The 25,709-nt window shown below is 37.9% G+C and overlaps 1 protein-coding gene across 1 annotated transcript in view; it reads right to left on the bottom strand.

Moving 5' to 3' along the window:
- Positions 1-25,709, bottom strand: part of CDK19 (cyclin dependent kinase 19) — a 123,005-nt gene that overhangs the window by 27,906 nt on the left and 69,390 nt on the right. The window contains exons 5-6 of the mRNA XM_030944295.1: positions 9,656-9,713; positions 8,298-8,429 (exon numbers count right to left, since the gene is read on the bottom strand). Of these exons, the coding sequence (XP_030800155.1) occupies positions 8,298-8,429; positions 9,656-9,713 (190 nt within the window). The remainder of the gene's footprint in view (positions 1-8,297; positions 8,430-9,655; positions 9,714-25,709) is intronic.

Below are 25,709 nucleotides of genomic sequence, written 5' to 3'. Positions count from 1 at the left end.
GTGCAAAGCTCATCTGTCTGGTAAAGGGCAAAGTCAGTGAGATCCTAGGGAAGAAAAAGCTTGTCCATGTGAGTCCCCATAGTTATTAACAGTTTGGAAGAACACAAAGCTGATACTTGGAGGGAAAAACAGTTAGAAGGAAAAAAGACATGGAACTAAAACTATGACCACTATGGAGGATTTTTGGCCCACAAATCATTGACGACTCTTGATGTACATGGGACTAAGCACAGACAGATTTTTAAAGGCACCTCTTGCTCAAAAGTGGGGTTTTATCTCAAAGTTATTACTATGGAGGATATTCTGCCTTCTGAGTATTTTTATATTATTTTTCCTGCTGGAGGATTTTTGGCCCACAAATCATTGACGACTCTTGATGTACATGGGACTAAGCACAGACAGATTTTTAAAGGCACCTCTTGCTCAAAAGTGGGGTTTTATCTCAAAGTTATTACTATGGAGGATATTCTGCCTTCTGAGTATTTTTATATTATTTTTCCTGCTCTAAAATAAGCCATATACAAATTGTCACAAAAGTCACAGCAATAATCATGCAGCAGCAAATCTGCAAAATACTAAACAAAATGGCAAAAGCATCCAGTATGTCCCTTCATAAGTGTTGCAAGGGGGGAGAGTCATAAGAATAGAAAAAGTATTGGCTGACCACATGTGGAAGTTTACAGGTTAATTTACCAAGCAATCCAAATCAGGACAATTAGCAGGTTGTACTTGTGTTGAAGATTTAGTGGTTTTGTTTTCCTTTTCTTTCCTTTTTGTTTTTCATGTCCAGAATGTGTAAATTTCTCAAGTTAATTGCAGATGCTAAGTGACATCCCAGGTTCTCAGACAGATAATCCATTCATTGAGTTAACAAAAACAATTTACAGCATACTTGTACTGGAGTTCTCTATTATCCTTAACTGACTTTATCTTCAGGACAATACAATACCATTAACTAGTGTCCTCATTTTATAGATAATGAAACAACACTAGGGATGGAATAAATTAAATGTGGCCAACTACAGAGAACCCTTGGGACTGAATCAGTATTTAAAGCCAAGTCTTTTGAGACCCAGCTTACTGTCCTAAGAAATGAAACTTTTAGTCTGGCCCACATTACAGTACGTCCATTGGTTTTCAACCAGCAGAGACAGGTCAGACCCACAGCACCGTTCCCATTTTCTGACTGTTAAACTACTACACACCTCTCAAACTCTTCAGAGTTGACAATGACCACCAGCTAATTTCCAGACTTAACATATTTGAGAAGTAAGATTAATAGAGGAGTTAGAAGAAGGAAGGAACCAGAGCACAATAGTTAATGTGTTAAAGTGTGCAACAATCCTGCGGATGATATTCCTTGAGTTGCTGTCAGGATCCCAAGCTTCCCAAAATACTAATATAGCTTTAAAATGTTCTAATTAGGTGATCTAATAATCCTTAAAAAAAAAACTTTACATTTCTTAGATTATTGTAGTAGAAAATGCTTTCTATTTTTTAATAAAAGAAGAAGCATGTATAGTATTTTAGACATATTTTGCTATTTTAGAGAGCAAGAAGAAAAAACAAAGCAGTAAATCATCCAGTACCTGTAATAACTAGATAAGAGAGCAACAATTAGTCCTTGGTATTAAAATATTTTGCCTCTCAGAAAAAGCGTAAGAACAACTTTGATAATCAAAATTAAGAAAGTTTACCACATGCCAAAACAAGTTTACCACAAAATATCATCTGAATCCAATTACCCTTCATGTTGTATAACATTTCCCAGGGCATGAACAAGGCTTCCTTCTTGGTGCAGCCTGAGATTTTCTTTTCAGCACACATAAATGAATATTTTCTAAACCTCTCTAATTTACTTTATTTTTCTAGTTTTTCCACAACCCCTTCCTCAAAACAAGAATGTGGATTCCTATGCAGCAATTAAATGCTGACTGACTATGGATTTCTTCTTCTTAATTATTTCTCATGGTTGCTTAAAAGCAGTCCCCCTCCTCCTGCGGCTCCACAGACAACAGGTAGGAACCTCCCCTTTCTTTTTTCCTGAAGAGTTTTTTTCAGTCTTCTGGCTGATCCCACCTGTAATTTCAGGTTTACCAGATTTTCCAGATAGGTCTTTTTTTTTTTTCCTTCCAGCCCTCCCAGAACATGAGACCAAAAGAGCTTCAGGCATCAGTCCAAGATTTGCAGAGGCCCCACAGGCTGGCCAGCATGCCAACAATCTGTCCATGCACAGTCGGGACATCTGATGCACTGGGAATGTGTGGGACTCACTGCATAGGCAATATGGAACACATATGCACATACTTCCATCCTAAATCCAACATAATACACCCCAGATATTTCCCTCTCTTTTATTCCTGCGTGAGGTCAAATGGTATTGTTGAAACTCTGATGGATCCCAGCATTCGTTATAAATTCATTCCTTCTGATACACCAAGTATTTTCCTGTGACATTTGCTTCCAAAGGCATTTTGATATCTGCTTATACCTTTCACACATTTCCAACTTCCATAACTGCATGATACTCTGGAAATAGAATGAGGTGACAGGCACTATCCAGGCTTTGAATTACAGTTTCTCTTCACCTAAGTCTCATTTGGGCTGGTAAATGCAGTTACCAACGGGCTATTACGGACATTTCTGATGACCTATAATTTAGACAAGGGCAAAAAGGCACCTAAGAAATGGGGATTTCTCAGGTTTCCAGATTTATTTTTTCACTATAAACAAGCCCATCCTTTTTTGGTTCAGGACAGTGTTTTAGCCTTGATTAATGGGTGGCTGAATGATCACTTTAAAGAATTCTTATGTCAACAAAATCCAAACCATCTAAAATACTATAAGTCATCTGATGACATTTATCAAACATGCTATTGCTTTAATTAAGCCAAGTGGTAAAGAGAGGTAAGATAACAGGCTTGTTTGATAGCACTGATAACTATACAAGCTGCAGCTTGATAAAAACAAGTCATAATTATGTTATTACCTTGATATGCTACAAGATGCCCCAGAATGAATCATATTGGAGACAGCCACATGTTTTCCTAAAAACCTATGATGAAAGAGTTCTTACTATTTGCTTTACCTACTAAAACATTCTTTTCTAATCTGATGTTCCCAGAGTGAGAAAACCCACTCTGATTAATGTCTCCTTTCAAGCTCAAAGTCAGCTTAACTTTTCCTTCATTTCACCACAGTCATTTCCTTTAGTTTCCTTAAAACTGAACTGCAGAAGTCTTTACCCATACATGAAAGAAGCACTGTACCTTGCCACTTATTTCAACCTTGTTTTTTAAGTATTTTGAGTGTTTTAAGTATTTTCTGGACTTTCTAGTTGTTCAGTAATTTTATTAAAGTTTCCATGATTGCAAGCAATTTGCATTTTTGCAGCTACTTGATTTCACCTGAAGCTTGTTCAAGTTACTTTTATTTGCAGGTTTTATGTCTTTGCTAAAGTATTAAGACCTGATGAACACAGAGAAACATTCTGGTTTTGAATTTTGACACTGAAAACGCAGAAAACCTTCACAGGCTATAGTGAATTTAGTACAAATTCATATTGTAGTAATGGAACAGAGAATGAACTTAGGCTTCTACAACACCAGTTTCCCAATTTGCATTCATCTGGTAAATTACTTACTTGTAACTATGGTACCAGGTATTACACGTGTAATATTACTTATTAACAATAATTTTAATACATTTAATCTTAATATTTTAATAAATTTACTTTTTATTATTAATCTTGCTTTTATTAACAAGTAGGGCCTACATTACAAACATTCAGAATTCAGGAAATGAAATATTACTCTCCATGAAACCCTAACACGGGCTTTTTATTATCCTTTTAACATGCAGAAAGTAAAAGCTATCTCTGTTTTTCAACAACAGTATTTTCCTGATTTCTACATCTCTTTAAAACATTATGTTATATATAGGATGAACAACTATCTGTTCTGCAAGGAAATAAATTAAAAGTAGAATATTTAATTAGTAGGAAGAGACAAAGGACAAATATCACTGAAAAGTCACCCCTAAAATAATAAAATATGCTTATGTACTGTTTTATGTAATATATAGCATTACTCTAATTTTCCCTCAAAGTTAAACTCATAAAATGTAACTAAGATCAGGTCCAGAAATCAAAGACAAAAATCCTGAACAAGTCAAAAGTCAAATTCTAATTTCAGTCTTTGATCTTGTATGAGAATTATTTACACGCAAACAAGCACACCTAAAGGCTTTATTACAAGAAAAAAACCAAACTGGACACTATAGTAGACAGTGTCCAGGATATTTTGAATGCACTGCTAATAATTAAATTATATGTGAAACACAGATAAGGAAGAGAGATTACAAAAAATACATTTAAAATAAAGTAAAATCAAGATAAAGTCAGTAAAAACCTAAGCAAACATCTGAATCACTCTTGGACAATCTTGCAGAAGAGAACTGATGACAATGATTTCCTAGTAAATTCAAACAAAAATATTTCTCACTATGACAAAACTGAAAGACCAAACTCTGCTTTCAGCCTTATCTTATTTGTATTTACTAATCAATAGAAGTTATGTATCAGACATGGGAGAATAGCTATGGAAAACAAGTAGCTATATTAAATAATCTTTTTTTCCATAATTTGTTATAGCTAATCACCTTTCTTCTAAATTATTGTTTCCAACTCCAGAGCAATTAAATCTTACTTAATTTCTGAGTTATTACTAAAAGCAACACATTAGGCTTCCTGAGAATTGCATAATATTAAGAGATATAAAAATTGTATTTCTTGCACAGAGATTTAAGTTTTAAGAGTTGCATCTTTTGCCAAAAACATCAGCATTCGAATTAAACTCTCACTAGCATGCTTAGCTCATGAAAACGGCCTTTTTTAAGTGCACATAGTGCTGGAAGCAAAACACAAGTCTGGACTCAATGAACTGCATGAACATCATCGCTACTGTCATTTTCTTACTCACTTCTCTTTGCCTTAAAGCTGCACATAGATCAGCTCCATGTGCCTTTTTTCTTTTCTCTTCAATCACACTCTCTAATCCTTCAGTCAGCCTACAAATCTCAACTTGCAACTCTCCTTGTCTTCATTTCCTTGTTTTTTATTTTGCTGCCCAAACAGTTTTGAGTGCCCTCAGCACTCACACTGCACGCCAGGTACGATGTAACCATTCACACCCCTCCTGGGTGACTCACTGGTGTGATACAAGAAATAAAAACCTCAGAAATAATAAACTACTAGCAAAACCAGATCTCTCCAAAGTACCATCATCCCCTGAAGTTTCATAGGAACTTTTTGCCTGTGTTTTAGTATAGACTAGAGATCCCTCAAGGCAATAATCAAGTTATTTATGACATAATTAAACAAACAACAGCATTATACTAATTCATCCTTCAAAGAGATACCCTGAGATAGTGGTACATATCACTCGCCCAAATCTCCAAACAATGTGCCATCTATCAAAAGCAGGTAGCTGTCAGCTGAGGTAACTTCCCTGTACCACACACACAGGTCGCTCAGTAATCTGGTCCATTCACATCAGTGTTTTCCACTATGAACATAGGGCAATTTAAGCACCTAATTTGCAGGTGTTGGAGGCAATCCTCTTGGTATTTTCTTTAAAACACTCCAGCAAACACAGACTTCGTAGTTAGCAGCCCAGTCTGCATAGCGGGAGATGCAAAGCAGACCCTAAGAGTGCTCCTGCCACCATGGGATTGCGCTGTCTTGGGGCCTCTCACTGGCCAGAGTGACCCCGAGAAATGTTAGAAAGTCTCTTTTCCCAGCCCAGTGCTTGAAGAAGGAGTCAGAGCTCTTCAGTTCTCAGTCCCAAGGTTGTTTATTGTTCCTTATCTATAAAATATTTTCTCCTGTCCTGCTGATGTCTGCTCAGCAAGACAGTCCAGGCACTCTGCCCGCCCCGCGGGGTGGTGTTATGTCTTAATACTAAAAATTACATATAAAATGTTTACAATTACTTTCCAATACCTATCACCTATGTTAGACAGTAGAAGCGCACTGTCTAACATAGGTGATAGGTATTGGAAAGTAACCTAAGAGTGCCAACATCACAACAGAAGATGGAGGCAGAAGAAGGAGAAGGAGAAAGGCTGGACATGCCCAGATCCCTCCATCCTGCCCCCTGAACCCCCATTCTAAAAAACCCCAAAATCTACTTTTTCACCCCATGATAAATTCACTATCATTCTACTTAACTGTCGTGGCCTGCAGATCTTCATCTAAGGTTGGTAACTTGCTCCATGGGTCATAATCAAAACCACAGGCATTTTGGGCTCTGTGCCAGGGTCTCTGAGCCCCCTGGCAGGGGTCTTGGCTGCTCAGGACAGCCAGAGGGATGTCCTGGGTTCTGGGATTGTGCCAGAGGCATGCAGGGGACAGGGGCATTACAAGGGTCCATACCCAGCTCGCACTGGAGCAGATGCCCTGGGATGCCTCTGTCTCAAGTGAGGTAGTGATCCAGAGGGAAGGTGCTGCCATGCAGGAGTCAGTCTGCAGGGTGACACTGGCCTCACACTGGGAGAGACACTCTGGTTGGGGCACTGGGACACCAGCAAAAGGAGCTGTGGGAGGAGGTGAACAGACCATGGGCAAACAGAACACAAACAGGATCACTTCAGGGATGCTGAAAAGATTTCCAGTGGACTTAGGGGTAAATTATATGTGTCATCCCACAGATCTGCTGCTGAGGAAGAAGGAAGAACCTGGTTGGGGATAATCAATGGAAGCCTTGGCTGTAACAACCATGAAACAGCGGAGTAACAAAGGCAAGAAGCAGAGGTAACCCCCCAGCATGGTTAGACCCTGGAGAACCTGCTCCAGGAGAAGATAATGAGGGACATGGGCTTATTCAGACTGAAGAGGAATCTATGAGCAGCGCCACCAGAACCTACACAGAGGTGACCAGGATGATGGAGCTAAGCTCTGGCAATGGCATACAACAGGAGAGAGAGATTATCGGCATGAACCAAAACAGAAAGTTGTAACTAAGTATGAAAAAAATTTCTTCACTACGAGGATAATTATGCAGTGGAACAGGTTAACCAGAGAGGATATGAAATCTTTGTTCTTAGAGGTTTTCAAGATGTAGCTGGACAAACCCCTCAACAGACCAGGCAGAATTCACAGTGGGCATTGTTTTGAACAGGAGGATTAACAAGAAATCCCCTAGGGTCAGGGTCCCTTTTGACCTGACTGAATCTGTCTGGACCAGCTTTTTGGTTTTGAAATGGATCAGATTTTTCCTCACTTCTGATACTTCAGCTTTTGCTGCAAAGTTCTCCTAGAGTACACAAATAAATTTCTGCACTGGAGGATTCCAAATGGAAGTGGAAAGAAAGAAAGAAATGGGAAGTGCAAGTCTACATCAAAAAGTCAGGTGTCAGTTCATTCATTCTCCAAACCTTTTTCTGTATATGGCAGTTGAATAAGCAGGAGTTATTTTTAAAAAACACACCATGAGCCTTAAAAGTCCACCATGAGCCTTGCTGGTCCACCCAAGAGAACACTCAAACTGAGATGCCAGTACAACACAGTATTTTGTAACTCTCTGAACAAAGGCTGACAGAGCATGTCCAAAAACTTCTGCAACAGAAAAACGCCTGCAACGAAAGCCATCTCTGTACTCAGGAACAATTTAACACTCTTAACAGAGGGTCACTGTTTCCCTTGCAGTTCAATGATATATAAGCCAACCATGCCTCCCATGCACCTCAATGCTTTAATTCTCCAAGCCTCCAGCTGGGCACTGAGGCTGATTGTGCTTCTGGAACTCACTAGGGCAGAAAAGAACCTGGCTACCAGCATTTCCTGAACATGGAGCTTCGTAAGTCATCAGGAGGAAATGATTTGCAGATTATGCACAGCACAGGAGTCCAGCCTTCTGCTTATCAAGACACACATTTCATAGAAGCATCTGGACGTGAAACACTCTACAAGAATGCCACAACTCTTTCCCTTTCAAAGGTTTATAACATTACAAGATTTCTAAGTCAACATTAAGAAAACATATAAACCAATTAGAAGGATATTCTTGTTTTACAAACAAACAAAACTAGATATTTAAAATGTCTAAGTTATATTGAAATATAAAAGCCCAGTCCTCAAAAAATTTTAATCTTGATTAATCCTTTATGGATGGGATCATCTGCAACTACTTCAGTGACAAAACCCCAAAACTAGCAGGTCAGCTGACCATCTTCTCTATTATAAGGCTACTGTCCTTACAGAACTAGCAGGCAAATATCCTTCTTATATGACAACTCACCAATGGCCTTTGTGTAATGTCTGGCCCCAAGTAACAGCTCTGGAGCTCTGTACCAGAATGTCACCACAACAGGGTCCAAGTCTGCCAATGGCTTCAAAGGTGAGTTAAACAATCTTGCAAAACCCATATCAGCTGGGGAATGGGGAGAAAAAATGAGAAGTGTATTTAAATTCTAATACAAATAAATCAAAATTCAATAGTATTGTCAAAAACAATTACAACAATAGCTCTAAAACATTAAAAATTACAAATCAAATTTTCTAACAAAACAAAAGCTACTTACAACAATACTGTAGCAAATTTTCTAAGGCTAAATTCCATTTAGTTCACTTCTAAAACTACAAAGGATAACATCTGATGTGTTTTGATCATGGTATTGTAAAACTTTACATAACACAGACACCTGTTCATTTTTTAAAACTGTAACAGAAACTTCGTTAACTGAGGTCAACAGTAGTAGGTCTCTAATGTACATTTTCTCCTTTATTTTTATACATGCTTACAAAACTGCGAGTCCTTGTGACTGCTATATATTTACCCAAAGTGCAAAATTAAAATGACTGCAGTGTAGATTGGTTTTCCACTATTTTTCAAGGCATGCCTCCTACATGATTTGGAGGAATGAGCTCCAGAGTCAGTCAGCATGCACTGTTACAGAGGTGTATTTTAAAACTACGCATTCATTCTATAGAACTCAAAAATTCTCCTTAGAATGAGCCTGGTAAGCAACAGTAAGAAATGCTAGATGGAAAAGCACAAAATTTGGTGTATTGTCAAACCCACACATTTTAAACCCAATTCAAATCTGTAACTTTTCTTTCACACAAACTTCAGTATAGCCACATGTAATATCCACATCACTAAAACTGAGAAGGGAATTAGATTCTGGATAAAGACCATCACAGCTACATATGTTACTCACTTTGACACCAAATAACTTTCGCATAACAAACCTTTGGATCTCTACAAACATATGTAGTAATGTTGTTTATATAAAAACAAAAATAAGAAACCAAAAAGTTTATAAGTAACAATGCTAACTTATGCTAACTAATCATAGCAGAAATCAAAAGAACCCTGGTCATCACCACTGTTCTCTGTGCTTATTACTTTTTTGTTTCATACAGATGCTTTTATGTCTCATCTAATACCCTTAGCAAGTTTAGAAAAGCCTAATAATACATTCGGAATTTCTTAAGTCCGTAAAGTCAGTGAGTGAGATTTAAAATTGAACTAGAGGTTGTAGATACATACACTCAAAGAATACTGAAGATCTGTTTCTATCTTACACAGAAGATGCATTTTTTAAATTATAGTTATCTTTTAGCTGAAAAATTAAATTTTCTCAAAGAGTTTACCTATTTTGACTCTTCCTCTCTCAGGACCTTCACCCATTACCAGAATGTTTGCTGGTTTCTGGAAAACAAAAGCAGAATTTTTAGCTGGTCAGCATTTGACAATTATTTTTGAGTATAATATGATTACATACATTTATTTTATAACGAAAACATCTCTAGAAACACCCTTAGAAGTCTAAAAGTACCATACCTCTATCTTGCTGACATTTAGTTTTTATCTCTAGTTACCAATTTCACAATTAGAAAACAGAAATATACTTTGACATTTCACAGTAAGAAATACCACCTTTAAGTAAATGCGCATTTCTATTGTTACGAGAATAATTCTATTCACTGGAGAGATTTTCTTCTAGATGAAAGTTTTATATAAGCTTAACTTTTATGCTACACATCAATAATCTGGCAAGAACCACTTTTGCTGGTATAACTTATCTAAAGTGATGGTATACAAATGTATAGTTGAGAGCCACTTTTGTTTTCATCCTATAATAACTACATTTTCAGAGCTGTACTTGTTTTTAGTGTATGAATGACAAAAATCACATAGGGCAAAAGCACTTTTTTCCCACAAAGTTGATTTCATGCTATGAGAATTCTCTTGAAACAGGAGTATTCACACAGAACTACACCCCAAAAGCTTTTGACAGTGCAGACAGCAGCTTTACAAGTAGAACAAAACCTTTACAGGCATTTTTTGCAATCTATTTGTTTGCAACCAGCTGTTTGTGAACACCACATAAAATCTGCACATGACATCACAGCAATTGTTCTGCAATTAGGATCTAGGTTCCCTCAAACATCAATAGTCATTCCTTGGAAGCTTTTGTCCTATTGTGTTAACAGCTGTAAAAAGTAAACAAGATTGAAAACATTAACTGATTTGAATGAAAAGATGCATAACAAAGCTTCAAAGCAGAATTTTTGGAATGTTCATGCAAACAATAATTAAATTTAAATCGTTAATGCCTGCAGAGGGGTCTACTCAAGCAGGATTTGTTCAAGAATCTGAAAGAGATGTGCAGAAAACCAATGTCAGAATCTCACTTAAACTCTCAGTTCCTTGCCGCTATTTACCTCAAATGAGATACTCAAACTAGGGTTTCTAATTTGACTCAAAATTACACACCTTTAGCTTTTTTGAAAAAGGAAACAAACAAACAAACAAAAGCACTCTACTTCACCTATTCTTTTTCCTTCCCCCAGGAAGCTGTTCTTCCCATCCCACACCCAGTGCTAACTTTGTTTCCTCCCTACCTCCAACCACTACCTCTCTTTCCAGATGCCTCTTTTATTCTTCCTTTTTTAATCTGTAATTATCAACACCATCACTGGCTTTTAATTCCTCAACATATACTGGAACCATTCAAAAGGCAATATGCACTCCCTTCTTGGAAAACACAAGCCATTTCAATTGACCTTGAGCAAACACCAACAAATCTAGGAAAGAGAAAGATGATGCTTGCATCATCTTGATGACATGCTTGATGACAATAAAATCAACACCTCAAGGCAATTGTTGAACTCTGGCTGTACATTTATGTATTACCCTGAATTGAATATTCCAGAGAACAGAATAATCACTTTCTGCATATTCAGTAACCAGGCAGCAAGAGATGCATGCAAGTTCACACTACATTTTACCTCTGTTAGAAATTGTATGGGTAAAATTGTCCTAACCAAGAGAGCAAAACTCCAGTTTTCTTGATGAACTTCTTCCTAAGCTTTTGCCTAGCAACTTGGATTCAGAGTTGAGTATGATGAGTTTTCTGGATTGATGTGCCAAAGCCAAATGTATGAGGTTCAACAAGGCAAAGTGTTGGGTCCTGCCCTTGGGTCACAACAATCCCATGCAGTGCTGCAGGCTGGGGAAAAGCGGCTGGGAAGCTGCAGCTGCTGGCATTGGAACAGGCTGCCCAAGAAACTGGTAGAATCACCATCCCTGGAAGCGTTCGAAAAAATGAGGATTTGCACTTGTGGGCATGGTTTAGTTCTACACATGGCAGTGTGAGGTTAATGTTGGACTTGACCTTGGAGGGATTTTTCCAATCTTAATTCTTCTATTAATCAAAAACACTTCAACAGACCTTTACATTCAGGATTGGATTCTAAGCACTATAAAAATGCATTTACTTGTCAAGTGAAGCAAGTTGATAAAAATGCTGTTACGGCACTGATTTATAGGTGAGGTTGTTTCTAATAAAAGAATTAGGTTGTAAGAAATAAACATTCTAACTTCAGAAGATTTTGTGAGATAAAAATTAAGATCTAAGCAGAAAGGACTTTCAGAACAACTCACAAAAGCCATATTTTATCTCTGGCAATATAATATTCTCCAAGCAGCAATTTATTCACAGAAAAAAAGCTCCCAACTCTTTTATCTGCAGACCTTATCCACAATATTCACAGAATATTTCAGGTTGGAAAGGACATCTGGAGATAACAAGTCTAAAGCAGGGTTGCAAATTACAGCAGATTGCTCAGGCCTGAGCCAAGTCAGGTTTTAAACTTCTCCACAGATGGAGACTCTCTGAAACTTCCAATGTTTGACCCCTCTCACAGTAAAAAAGGTTGATCAATATAGTATGTTTACATCTACTGCTTCCTGTTCTACCCTGGATAGCACTGCAAGGAGTCTGGCTCAGTTTTCTTTAATCACACTTATCAGACACATATACACACTGATAAGATCCCACATGAGCCTTCTCTTCTAGAGATTGAATAGCCTCAGCATCCTCAGCCTCAGAAAAATCCCCAAAGCCCTAGGAGACTTAGTGGTCCCATGAATACAGGAGATACACTAGGTCAGAGTCTATGGAAGCAAGAGACTTGTCCATTTGTATATTTTTAAAGCCAGAATGTTTAGAAGAGACGTTGTTCTGATTAAAATTTAAATCTGTTCTAATACGTAATCCACTGAGGATCAGAACCTGCTTAGGCAGCCAGCAGAGAAACAAACTGATTTATGAACTTAGCAGATGTCACATTCATTAGCTCTTGTGAACCCCTCTGAGAGAGTCAGGGGCAGGGGAAACAGGGAAAGAATAAAATGGGAAACAATTAAAAACTTTAATTGAGCAAAAGAGCAATCACTTCTCCTGAGGCACCACCACCAGTGTGAAGACAGCAGGGATTTCATGGATGGTAACCTGATGCCTGCAGGATCCCCACTGTGTCAGCAACACCTTGCATCGTGGCACCTTCCTGAGAGAAGTCTTGGTTCCAACCTGCTTCTTAAGTAACAAGAAGCCTACATCTCAACCTCTTATTTCCCACATGAGCAAATTAACTACTTGATTATCTACTAATCAGCACTTTCTAAGTTCCTCTTGCTAATCAGAGCTGCTCTGGCTAGGAAAGGCTTTTCAATGTACATATGCTAAACCAGATGGGACCCATCTTCTTGAGATGCAATGTATAATACCCAGTTCCTGTGCCCACGAATTTTTATTTAATAAAAATAAACAGCTTTAGAGGAGCTTAAAATATAGGTCAAATATTTTGTGGTTGTTTTATATAATAATGGCCTGAATATTGTAAAACTCTTCCCAGAGTCTTCACATTGCTCATACCATGGCGAGAGAAACACAACCCTTTGGCTAAAAAGGAGGCACCAAGGCAGAGCAGTGGAATTTCAGGTGCTCAGGTATGGAGGAAAGATTTTGGTTTACTTCAGAGGGAGTAATTTAGCATCAGAGATCCTCAGGAAACTATGTTAGGAGGGTTTCCATCATGAGGTAAGAGAAAGGACTACTGAAGGAGAATTCAAATGACCTTCTACCTTCTTGGAGAACATGTTAGCTCTACCTTAGTTCTTAGTAATCTCTGAAAATGGAAAATGCAGCATTTACATATCAAAACATTTTACTCCAAGATCATCACTTAGACGACAATAAAACTACAGCCTAGTATACTATAGTTACTGGACAGCTATAAAAATCAGATTAAAAAGCAGGAATGAAAAAGCCCCACACTTCATTTATGTTCAGGCTACATATATGTCATAAGTGCCAGTCTAGTTCCTGACACAAATCCTACTGCCAACCATTTGATGAAGAAAACAGCGTTTTAGCTGTAAGAAACAATCAAGAACCAAGCAGCAGCTAAAAGACCAAAAGCTAGCACATACTTAAGAGTAAATTGTGTCTCTATACAAGAGGACAAAATTTTAATAAAGAAAGTTAGAGAAGCCCTGCTTAAAATCATTATCTAACTCTTGTAGAGTAGTAGTTGGGTGAGACAACCCAACAAGGAGTATACTTTGCAAGCAGTTACATTCTAATTAATCCTCTATCTTCCTCATACTCTCCCCCCTCGCTGAGAACACAAACACCAGCTGGGAAGTGAAGTGATGCTGCTGCATCTCCCCCTATCTAGTTGCTATAGAAACAACAGAAACAGTAAGAATTAGGAGTCTTACATTTAATATAAGCTATAAAAATGAACAGGCAAATCCCTGCTGAGAAATTCAGTTGAGATTTGACTGTCTAAAAAAACATTTGCAAAAAGAGCAAGGTTAACAGCAGCAACCGAAGCAAAAATCTGAAATATCTGCAAAAAGGGATGAAGATGACAATGATTCCTTACGAGCCTACAATAGGTTCTTTACAAGTAATAAGCATTGATAATAACATTTACTTTTCTACATTGGTGGGGTAAAGGGAATACAGAAATTTTAAAAACCTTGATGGGAGAGAAATTAAAATGCTGGATTAACAAGTGTGTTTTCACAAATACTAGAAGTTTCACAATTGGGACTCATACAGACATCCATGTCAAGATATACTTCTAATATTTAGACAGTAAAACAGAAGAAAGGTTGAAAGAAACCATCTGTGGTATTATAACAGTATAACAGTTCAAAACAGGAACAACAACCTAACAATAGATGGCAATACTTCAGTTTTAATGGTTGTTGTGATCTCCTTAAGTACAGCAGTGACACAATTCTTAAGAGATTTGGTGCAGAATTACAGTCCTATGAGAAAATGTCCACAGGGATATACCACTTTCCATAAACAATTCTGTATTGTTTATATCCAAACAAATGTGTTTCCCTTTTGGAATGTGCCACTGGAAAAAGAATAATATCAAATTAGGAGCTTCTATTGTAAAAGAGATTGCAAGCCTTACAGATAAAGGCTCTCCCCACAGTTACTGACACTGCCTTGTGATGAGGTCTTTTCAAGTCTCCATTATTTAAAAAAACAATTGTAAACAGCCCAGTGTTGATACATAGAGACACTTTCATTTCACAAGCAAGAGGAGAGCAATAGTATTTTTGTCTCAGCTTTCAGCACACTGCTCCCCAAATGACAAAGGTCCTGAGTGAGATGGCAGCGTTCCACTCTGCAGGCACTACTCCAAAGACCACTGAGCCTCTCAGTTCAAGGGTAAGAGGGAGATGCTGATTGTTGGCTGAAATTTGCAAACAAAGCTTTTGTTCTGCTCATCTGTAAGGAAATGTAGGCACTTCCCTGCCTTAAACCAACGCTGTTCAAACCCAGACTTTGTGCTCAGATCAATAAACTGCCACATAGGTACTAACACTGCTGCTAACAATTGAGCTAATTAAAATTAATTAAAAAAATTAAAGGGTCTTAAAATATTTTATTATGCACTGCAAACCTCCAAATCATTACCACTTCCATTTAAAATATTTCCATATATTGAAAAGCACGTAGGAAATGGTTATTCCCACTTCTCTTTTTTTAGAAAAATTTTAGGTCAACATTTTTCTGATACTGAAGCACTAGACAGAAGTATACCATACAGAATAAAGTATCTTCACATCTGCTTCTCTTTAGCCTTACACACTGCAAACTCATATGAGAGTCACTACTCTGATTACATAACATCACTTTCAGCTTGGTTTTTATCAGTTTTTATCCTTAATGTTACAAAAACCCAACCATATTTCATTACATTTTTGGCCTAGGTTTGTAATCCATACAATTTTCTTCCACTATTTCTCTATTTTGTGGGAATGACTGACTTTGCAAAGTAGTATCTTTAACAAATTACTTTAACAAAATAGTATCTTTAACATCAAGATAATTATAATTTCATTTGAATCAATGTAATAACACAGATATTATCAAATTATCAAAAGGCCAAACATAAAGCTGATTACAACAGCACATGATCTAAAGAGTCAGCAAAATCTCAAGGCATACAAAATGCTTTGAAATGGTAGATCATTCAACTGAACTCAAAACTTATTTAAATCTGAAAAGGAGGAAAAAAATAAGAGGTAAATACGTTAAGTAAATAAAAAGAACACAGGAAACAAAGAGTACCACAGAATGCTTTTATCCCATCAAGCAGAGTGCTTGTGCCTCTGGGATAACAGATTTTAAAAGGAAAAAAATGTTATTGCACAGAAGTAATGAGGTCAGACTAGAGAAGAGTGGGAATATATAAGAAAAACTTTGCAGACACCAAGATCAGTGAAGAAGGAGGAGCAGGAGGTGATCCAGTCTCTGGAGCCAAAATTCTCCTGCAGCCTGTGGTGCAGACCATGAGATCCATCTGTAGCCTGTGGAGAAGCCAATGCTGTAGCAGGTGGATGCCCAAAAGACAATTGTGACTCAGGACTTGTGATCCCATGGGGGATCCATGCTGGAGCAGCCTATTCCTGGAAAGCTGCACTTCATGGAAAGAAAAAAAGAAAGGACTCATGCTGGAGCAGCCTGTGAAGAACTGAAATCTGTGGGAAAGACTCCTCTGAGAAGTTCATGGAAGAGTGTCTCCCGTAGGAGGGACACAGCGGTGGAGCAGGGGAAGGACTCCTGCCCTGAGGAGGAAGCAGTGGCAGAACCAACACGGGATTAACTTGCTGATGACCCCATTCCCTATCTCCCTGTGCCACTGAGTGTGAGGAGGAGATAGAGAATCAGGAACAAAGTTAATCCCAAGCAGGAGAGCAGGGGATGTGGTTTTAGGATTTGTTTTACTTCTCATTATCCAGCTCGGATTTTGATGGGAATGAATTCAACTGATTTCCTTAAGTCCAGCTTGCCTGTGATGGCAACTGGTGAGTGATCTCTCCCAGTCCTTCTCTCACCCCATCAGCCTTTTTTTTCTATTTTCTCTCCCCTGATCATTTGAGGGGCCTTTGGTGGGCACCAGGCACACAACCCAGGTCCAACCACCATAAAATGGTACACAAAATTTTACAGCTAAGTGTCACCAGACTGTGTCTTTAAAAAGTTCCCAAAATTCATTTTATTGCAATTAGATAACTATTAGTGACAACAGAAACATTTTAAAATGCATGGTAACTTTTTATCTCCACTCTTGGTCCTTCTAAAATAATTTTAAAATGAAACATGTTCAGAACGGATAAAGAAAAAAGGCTCTTGAGGGATTCTGAGATATGAAACTGCATATTCAGACACAAACCATGCTGTCAGGTTATGGTAGTGACTTATGTATTTCATAGCAGCTGAACAGATGTGGTCAAAATAGTAATTTAACTCCAGCTACCATGAATTCTATAGCAACTACATTTGCAGAATTTACCTGAGACTGATGGCAAAACATATTACTAACTATGAATAGGAACAAAATGTACAGAAGAGACCTGAAATATTTATTTGGAATGCCTTAGGTAAAGATTTTGGTTAAACACATTCCTTGCTTGTACTTATTATGTATTGAAAGGGGAAATGCACTGTTTCCATATAGAAGCTAGTTATCAAAGAAACCTTTTCATGTTTATATACTCTTATAAAACTTGGCATAAAAAGCAAAGGTAAAGGAAAGCAGAAAAAAGCAAACTTTGGCCACAGTGCAACAATGCATAGATCTGCATTTTATTTTTTAGAAGTCCATGAATTAAGCTTAAGGTGATCTATCATTCAACAAAAGCAAAGATGTCACTACACAGGTTTCATTACAGACTGATTTCAACAGCCCAAGAATCTGGATATTCATCTGGAGGATCAGCCAAAATCATAGAATGCTTTGAGTTGGATAGGACCTCTAGAGGTCATCTGGACATTTTGCAGCTCAAAACAAATCCAAATTTGAAGCTGCATCAGATTGCTCAGTAGCATGACTAAGGGAGCTGCAAGTCTCCAACACTGGAGGTTACAAAACCCTTCTGGTGGGCAACACCTGGCACTGTCTGACAAAAAAATTGTTTCCCATCACCTAATCAAAATGTCTCTTGTTAAAACATGGATCTGTCCCCCCTCCTCCTTCTGCATTCCCCTTAAGAAGGCTTCACCATTTCTACAGCCCTCACAGCTCAAGTCCCCTCACACCATTCATGCTGCTGAGCTGAGTGGTAGGACAGCTGAGGCTCAGAGAGCCATCTCTGTCACCCTGCTGTAACCAACCCTATTGCACCTTTGGCTGAACAGCTCCAGAGCCACAGGTTTAGCACCAGGAAAACATCTGGGATGACAGCATCAGCCTGGAAGTCCAGTCTCTAGAACACACTCCCTACTGAAGTATTTCACCAAAGGGAAAGACGGACTTTTCCACTCTGCCTTCATTTTAACCAAATCACACATAGATGTATATTCTAATTAAGTTGCTACTTCTTCACTTACTCTCATTTATAACCACACAATTAAATCAGTGGTCAGGTAGAATATTCGTGTCTCTGTTTGACTTGATTTTTCATAGGTCAGATGTTCTCTTGAGATGCAATTAAGCATATATACCTCAAGTAACATTAATTCTTTAAATTCACTTCCCTCACTTCTATCTAGGCCTTCCCCAGAAATGGCCAAAATGTCCATGCTCCTTATAAGAATACTCTGGTTCAAAATCCATTTGGAACAATGGTTTCTTAGGCAATTTCCAGAAAAAATATTTGATTTATAAACTCAACATGCTTTGATCATTGTTGAAACAGGAAAAGACTATTCACCAACTCTATTCCCTGGTTAACCAATGGATAATATAGTTGCACTTATGTCATTGGAAAATTGACTGTACACACAAGGGGAATATGAAATAAGAGTAATCACAAGAAGAGAATATAATTCTGGGTTGCATAAAAGTTCAGAAATGAAACAATCTTCCTTTCACACACCATTTCAGGTTTCTTATGGCTGACAGGGCGTTAAGCTAATGCGAGACAAAAACAAAAACTCCAGACAATTTTGGATGCTGGGCATTGCTTTGATTAAAACAATCTTCACAATGTTCCAGTACACCAAGTTTCACTCAAATCAATGGCAATGCAGTTTAAGTGAAAAAGAAAAGGATGAAAAAAGTCACATTTGGAGAATGCCAAAACATTTGACACAAATTAAATTTTATGTTGCTATGCAACATTATCCAAAGCATTCTGCTGTTACCAGTGCTGCAATAGCATACTTGAACTTAAAATGTTACATGCAACCTTGAGAAGGACAAAGAAGGGGGAAGTCAGAAACAAAGAGACAAATATGATCATAAATTTTCAATGAAAAATAAAAGGTCATAAAGCAAATGTTCAAATAATATGCTGAATTCACATTGTCCCTGGGATTTTCAACACATTGCAGTACACTCTCCAGCAAAATTCCCATGAAGATACCCAGCAACCATCTAAGGCCTTGTTTTTAGACCTTTCCTGGGTTCTTTGGGAGCACCAAGCATAGCACAGGACAAGGCAGATTGTCCAACCTCTGCTACCCCATTTCTGAACAGGGAGATGTGCAGATGTTCTCAGTCTTCTAGCCTGAAAACAGAAGAAAGACTCACCTCAGGAATACTTTGGATGAATGTTCTGCTTTTAATGTAATTTTGTTCTATAAAAGCACAGTCAAACTCTTCCTCTGCTGGGCCTTTAAAATACATCCTAAATGCCCCAAGATACTGTGGTCAAGCCAAGTCTCTGCATCTCTGCTATGAAGTTCTCATTACACATTTTTCACACATAATCTTTATTCAGAATAATAACCCAAAGGCAAATAAACGGGGAAAATGTATGCACACGTGAAACATCACCAGCACTACTATTTTCTTCACCTTTCTAAAGGCAAAAGCCAGGAGACAGTAAGTCTGACAGAACACTAACATAAGAAAGCCTATGCCTGTATTGAGTTTAGGGGTAGAATTTAAGAGAAGGGGGAAATGACATGATGCAATTCTCACCTGCTCCTTGCATTACTTTGTTTCTGTTACAGTACCATGAAAATTAGATACCATAACTGCTAATTCTTTCAGTTGCAGCACTAAATTCCACCACAGCCAAAATCTGGTATTTGTTTTATATTCTGACAAGTCCTCTTAATTTAGTAGGGTTATTAAGACAGGAGCATGAAGCCTCTATCCAATCAAACAATAAATAACTGAAACTGAGACTGGTGACACCATCATAAAACATTTTCTTAATTGCCTTTCACAAAGTATTTTTGGCAGTAAAACTCCAATACCTCCATTCTCCCAAGAGTCTGGTAGAGTCAAATAATTAACAAAGCCTTTCTGACTGCAATAAATAAAATATAGTATCAAATGAATAGATATAAATGTAACCCATTTTCATTACAAACAAGCTTCTGCTTGGATAGCTTAGATTGACTGAATTAGGTTGAAATATTAAAAGCCCTTTAATGGACATTTCAAAGGAGGAAAAGAATAGGGTAGCATGATTACCTGAAGTGGTTACTCCCATGCCAAGTGGGTCTTAACAAGCTCCCTTTTGTCTGCATATGGACATGGGAATTTAGCTGAAGGGACTCAGAACTATGGAATACTTTTTTTTTTGTTACTCGAGTATAAACTTGGAAAGATTTAGAAAAGCAATAAAAACATTTTACAGGACTTTAACAATCAAAGGTTTATGTCTAATAATATTTAATTTATCAGCTCTTGTCAGTTTATTACATATCAAATTTTGCAGCATTGAGCTACTTTTTAAATCCATTTTCGCATATGCTGTTTTTCTATGCTGATTATCTCAAGAATAAAAAAGTGAAATCCCATCTCTTCTCCCCTCCTTCCTTGATATTGAGTCTAAAGACTAAAACTAACCCTCACCCTTATGAGCAATTCAAATGCCTGTTATATGTAGGGGGATAGAACATAAGCAAATAAAGGTGGTATAGAATGTAATCTTACCCCCTAAAGAGTTGCAGCTGAACCAATTACTAAGGATTAGGAGCAGGCCTGATGTTAACAGGCCACAGCTGTAGCCAATCAGAAGAGTGTTATAAAACAGTGGATTGGTTGGTTGAGGGTAACCAGAGTCAGTTGGCTGCTGTGAGCACAAGGAAGAGTCAGTGCCTAGAGGAGCTGCCGGCAAGAAACATCAAGGAGGTGTGAAACGCTGGCAAATATGGAACCCTTGCAATGTAATGGCAACAGAAATCTTGCATTGTAATGACAACAGTTATACTATAGCATCAGCCTTCTTCTCTGTGTGGAAACAATCTAGATCAGTGATTTATATAAGCCAAATCCTTATACACAGTCTTTCTTGGAGCATCTTAAAGCAAGTTCCCACATTCCACTATTTGCCGGGCTAGGTTATGTGTCCCTTTTTCCTCATGATTTGTCCAGCAGATCAGTTTTCAGGTTTCAAGAAGAAATTTTATCATCCTAATACAAGCCTTGTTCCTACAGCAATACTGACTGGGACTTAACAGTCCTCTGGACCTTAAGGTCTCAAACTCACCATCCAGTTACCATGTTTAGGCAATTAACTCACTTATCACTTGAGGCACCACAACCCCAGGTATCTTGCAGTGGAATAAAAGCAATGCAGACCCCAAAGCAAGCAGACAAAGTACCACTGTTCAGCTGACACATGCATTACAAAGAAAGCTAAATAAAACATAACCTTTGAAACCCATCCTAACAGAAACTTTTTTCCTAGTTTATCACCATCAGCCTGTTCACCTCAGGACTCAGATTAAATCTCTCTTTATCTCTCAGTCAGTTCTCAGCTTCCTGACTTCTGGGAGACCTTCAGGCTCATGACGACGCTGATTTTTAAGATAAGCATCAATGGCCAGCTTCTTCAGCAAAAGTTATACTTCAGACCCAGTCTTGTAACATTAAGTTAGAGAAGCCTCGTGCTCCTAGTTTTCTCTTGGAGGTTTTCCAAAAGTGTCTCCACATGAACAAGCAGCTATGAAGTCTTTTAAGTAACCAGTAAATGCAGGCAGCCGATGGCATGCTAAAACAAGGTCACAGATACTCATTTCCACCGTTCTTCAGAAGAGCACTTGTTTCACAACATTAACCAGATTACAGGAGAGCAGAATCTCCACTCCATCTCAAGAGCTGTCCTGCCTCTGCAGCCTACATCTCCATTACTGTACTCCTTAAAGCAGGGTCCCTGGGCAGCTGCAGTGCTCAGCCCTGAGCCAACAACCTGCTCATGTGTTCAAGGTGCTCTGTCATGGATGGGGCTGTAACTATTCCCTTAGATGAAACTACACTGATGGGATTTTATGAGGCAGTGAACCTCACAGGAGACACAGAAAAACATCTCTGGATACACTACTATAGCAGCATTCAGTATTACAAAGTTAGTAAAGAACCAACAAGAGAGGATGATTCTCTGAAATCTTTTTAGGCTCTTTTCTTGTAGAAGAAAAAGTCAGAAAGAGGTAAGAAAGGCTACGTTTGCATATAGATTCATAAGTTATAGTATTTCTACATGTTTTCTGAAGTCTGAGATAGGTTCATTCCCTGCCATTACTCCCACACACAGACAAGATTAAGACATACTAAGAAGCACATCTGCATGTGTTTACATTCATGATGTCTTGGTAATGTTTCTCAATACAAATGCACTCTAAAATTAAGAATAATACTGCATTCCTTTTTTTCTCATTTTATCAGGAATGCTAGGGAAAGGAGCTTAATGTTCAGCTGAGATTCAAATTTTTATGGTGTTCCTTTTGTAGCATAAGCTTCAATCATTATAAATCCAGTGTAACAATAAAGGTCTAGATGGTCTAGATGTGGAGAACTGAAGACCTAACCCTTAAATCAGCACTAATTCAGAACTATCAGCATCTCAAAACAATTTAAAAGCATCTCATCACAACAATTATTCACATAAATTAAAGGTCATCTGTGTTTAAGAAGGTTTTCCACCAATTAAAATAATTTTCTAACAGGCCAGGCAGGAACAAGCACAAACCTTTCAATACAGAATGTACTTCCCAAAATTACCATAAACAACTGAAAGGCATAGATCTGGAATACTGCTACTCCAAACATGAGTGAACACTGCCTACACACGAACCCAATTCAAGTATTTTATTGTTTGTTTATGCAGCCTTTCTTGCACAAAGGGCACAATATCTAAAGTACTGAAAAACAGCTCCTGCTTTGGAAAGCTCAAGGCTGGGAAAGGCTGGTACAGCAACAAAACACAGGAGTGAAGAGAGAGCAGCACATGCTGTGTAAGGATGACACAGCTGCACCTACACAGCTCAGGGCTTTGGCTTCAGGGAGACAGAACTTGGAGAACAGTAACCAGAAAGGTGCTTTCAAGCAAAGACTGACACATAAAACATTGAAACTGGGAGGAGCAAGGGACAGAGACCAAGGAAGGCTTCTCCAGCCACAGGCATAGCTGGTGAAGGCTGTGAAACATATATAAGAAAGAAGGGGAAAAAAGGCTCTGAATACAGAGACTGAAAACCTGAAATTGGTTGAAGAAAAGGAAAACTATTTAAAGTTAAGATTTAGCATGCCAACTAAAAAATTATGGAGACCACAAATTATCTTTTAAGACTCTTAAGCACTTATCCCAGTTACTTAGCTACTGTAGGTATAGTCCAAGATTGCTAAATTTTTGTTGCCTTGGAAAAGAAAAATATATTCCTTTCCCAGATACCATATTATTTACACAGCTTGATAAATATTTATATTTTTAAAACTACTATTGAAAATCACACAGTTTCACTTTAAAGAATGACATTTGTAATTTGTATTTTAGTTTCAACTAAACAGTCACAGCCTAAGACAAGCTAGAAGTAGGCTTTAAGTAGTTATGTACCCTACCACCTTGCGCATGAGTATTTTTGCCTGTTAATCCAGTTTCCAGGTTTTCATGCAGAAAAACATCACTTACTCAGAAGAGTCTTCTCACAGAATACTTGCAGCCACTCATTTCAAACCAGCACCTCCTAAATTTCAAAATAAAGATTCTGCAGATGCTGAGGCAAAGTATGGTGGACACATGCAAGGAAGGTTCCTAACTCCACACCACCATCACTTCAGAGCTGGTAACACTGCTCCCTCCTTTCAGTCAATGAAGGTCTTACTAGCACTGAGATTGTGTTTGAGGACCAAAAACCTTCTCAAGAGTTTAGACAGCCTGTTTTTGAACCTAAAAACTCTGGCCACAAAGAGCTCACACTGCATTTCTGTGCTAGTGGGAAGTTGCCAGGACCCCTCACATATTTGGCTTGAATAACCAAAAGCAGTAAGTTTTCAATGGCATACTTCTCCACAGCATAAATGCGTGAGATCCCACTTAAAAACTGTTCATAAACACATCCATTAAACATATAAACACATTAAACGGTTATGTTACATTCTTAGTATTTGTAATGGGCATTTTCAAATGCAGAGTAACACATTTGGAATAGCCTTAGATATTCATGCAGCTGGGTGAACAAACCAGGCTAAATGAAAGCAGGAGCTGTCAGCACCTTCACCAACATGCCATGGGCACGCTCTTATCAAGTGGTATCTTGCAGTAAGCACCAAGCAACCTACTCCTTTTCATGGAAGCATAAACCTATCTTGTATTTACCATATAATAGCACTGGTAAAAAAGTGTGCTCACAGGCAAATATAGCAGCTGAAGGGCTTGGAGTTCATACTCCCCATCTCGCACAATAACATGTCTTTCAAGAAAACATGCTTATACTCTGAACTGCAAGTCTAGAGCAAGAGGTTCCTCAGGTTAGAGACTACACTGATAGCTGAAATGAAAACTGAGGTGCAGCAGATCAATGATGAAATCTCTCCAGATTAATAATGAGTTTATCCACCTGACCCAATATCTTATAGTGTTTACAAAGTCAACACAAGATTCAGGTGATGACACTCTGTCAGATGCATGAGTATTCCATTTAGGCTTCCATAATACACATGGAAGCTTTTCAGCCCTTAAATTTAAAATAACCTAGGTAGATAAGTGTTTGTATTGAACATACTTGATACAGTGACTTGAAGTGATAATGGAAATTACTACAGTTTATTAAAAGCTGCACAGTATCTAAAGCAAAATGCTAATCTTCTGTCCTAAAAGTATCTCAATTTATGAGCGCAAACAGAAGAAAAAACATACTTGAGGAAGCAGTGATGGCAACTAGGCTGGAATAATTTACACAAGAAGCAAGTTGTTTCTTTATTTCCTTTCTTCAGAAGCGTACAAGAGCTTTTTTTGGGGGAAAGAAAGTACAATAAATATATTTATATAGCGTAACATATAAATGCTACAACACAGCATTTCAGATTCTTAAAATTTTGTTTCTGTCGTATATTGCCAGAATCTTCATTTTTTATTTTACTACCTAATAAAAATGCATCAGAAGACAATTATGTTAAGAGATGCTTTCATGAACAAATGCATCAGGTATTAGTATTACTTGTCCTCATTAATGCAAACCAAAAAGCATTTCTTGGCAGGATATTAATGCGTGATGCTTAAATATTTTAGATGAACCAGCTTAAGACAAGATGTGAGAGTCTGCTAACTGCTTTTGAAGATTAGGCTCTTTCCAAATGACACATATAGCACAAAACAAAGAAATCATTAAGTCACCTCAGAAAAATTTAACCTAACACATTAGCATTTACATAAAGCCTTGTTAATGTCTCTGGAGTTATTTGCAGCAGTTTTACAATAGTGTTGTAGCAAGCATCAAGACGCCTCTTACACACTGAAGTAGCTGTGCTGTATCTAATACCACAAGGAATGGCTGACTAATTATTGACTTGGAATGCCTGCAGACAAGTTTACAGCACCAACCGCTAAAAGTTCTTTCAATCAATTGTCAATCAAGGCTGATTCTAGACTGAAGTCTGTGTTTGAAGATTCTCAACTTTCATGCAAAAACCCTGCAGTCAATAATACATA

The sequence above is a fragment of the Camarhynchus parvulus genome, chromosome 3 (assembly GCF_901933205.1).
Source record: "Camarhynchus parvulus chromosome 3, STF_HiC, whole genome shotgun sequence".
Lineage (NCBI taxonomy): Eukaryota > Metazoa > Chordata > Aves > Passeriformes > Thraupidae > Camarhynchus > Camarhynchus parvulus.
The sequence above is the reverse complement of the archived record's forward strand: the minus strand, read 5'-3'. Positions and strand labels throughout refer to the sequence as shown.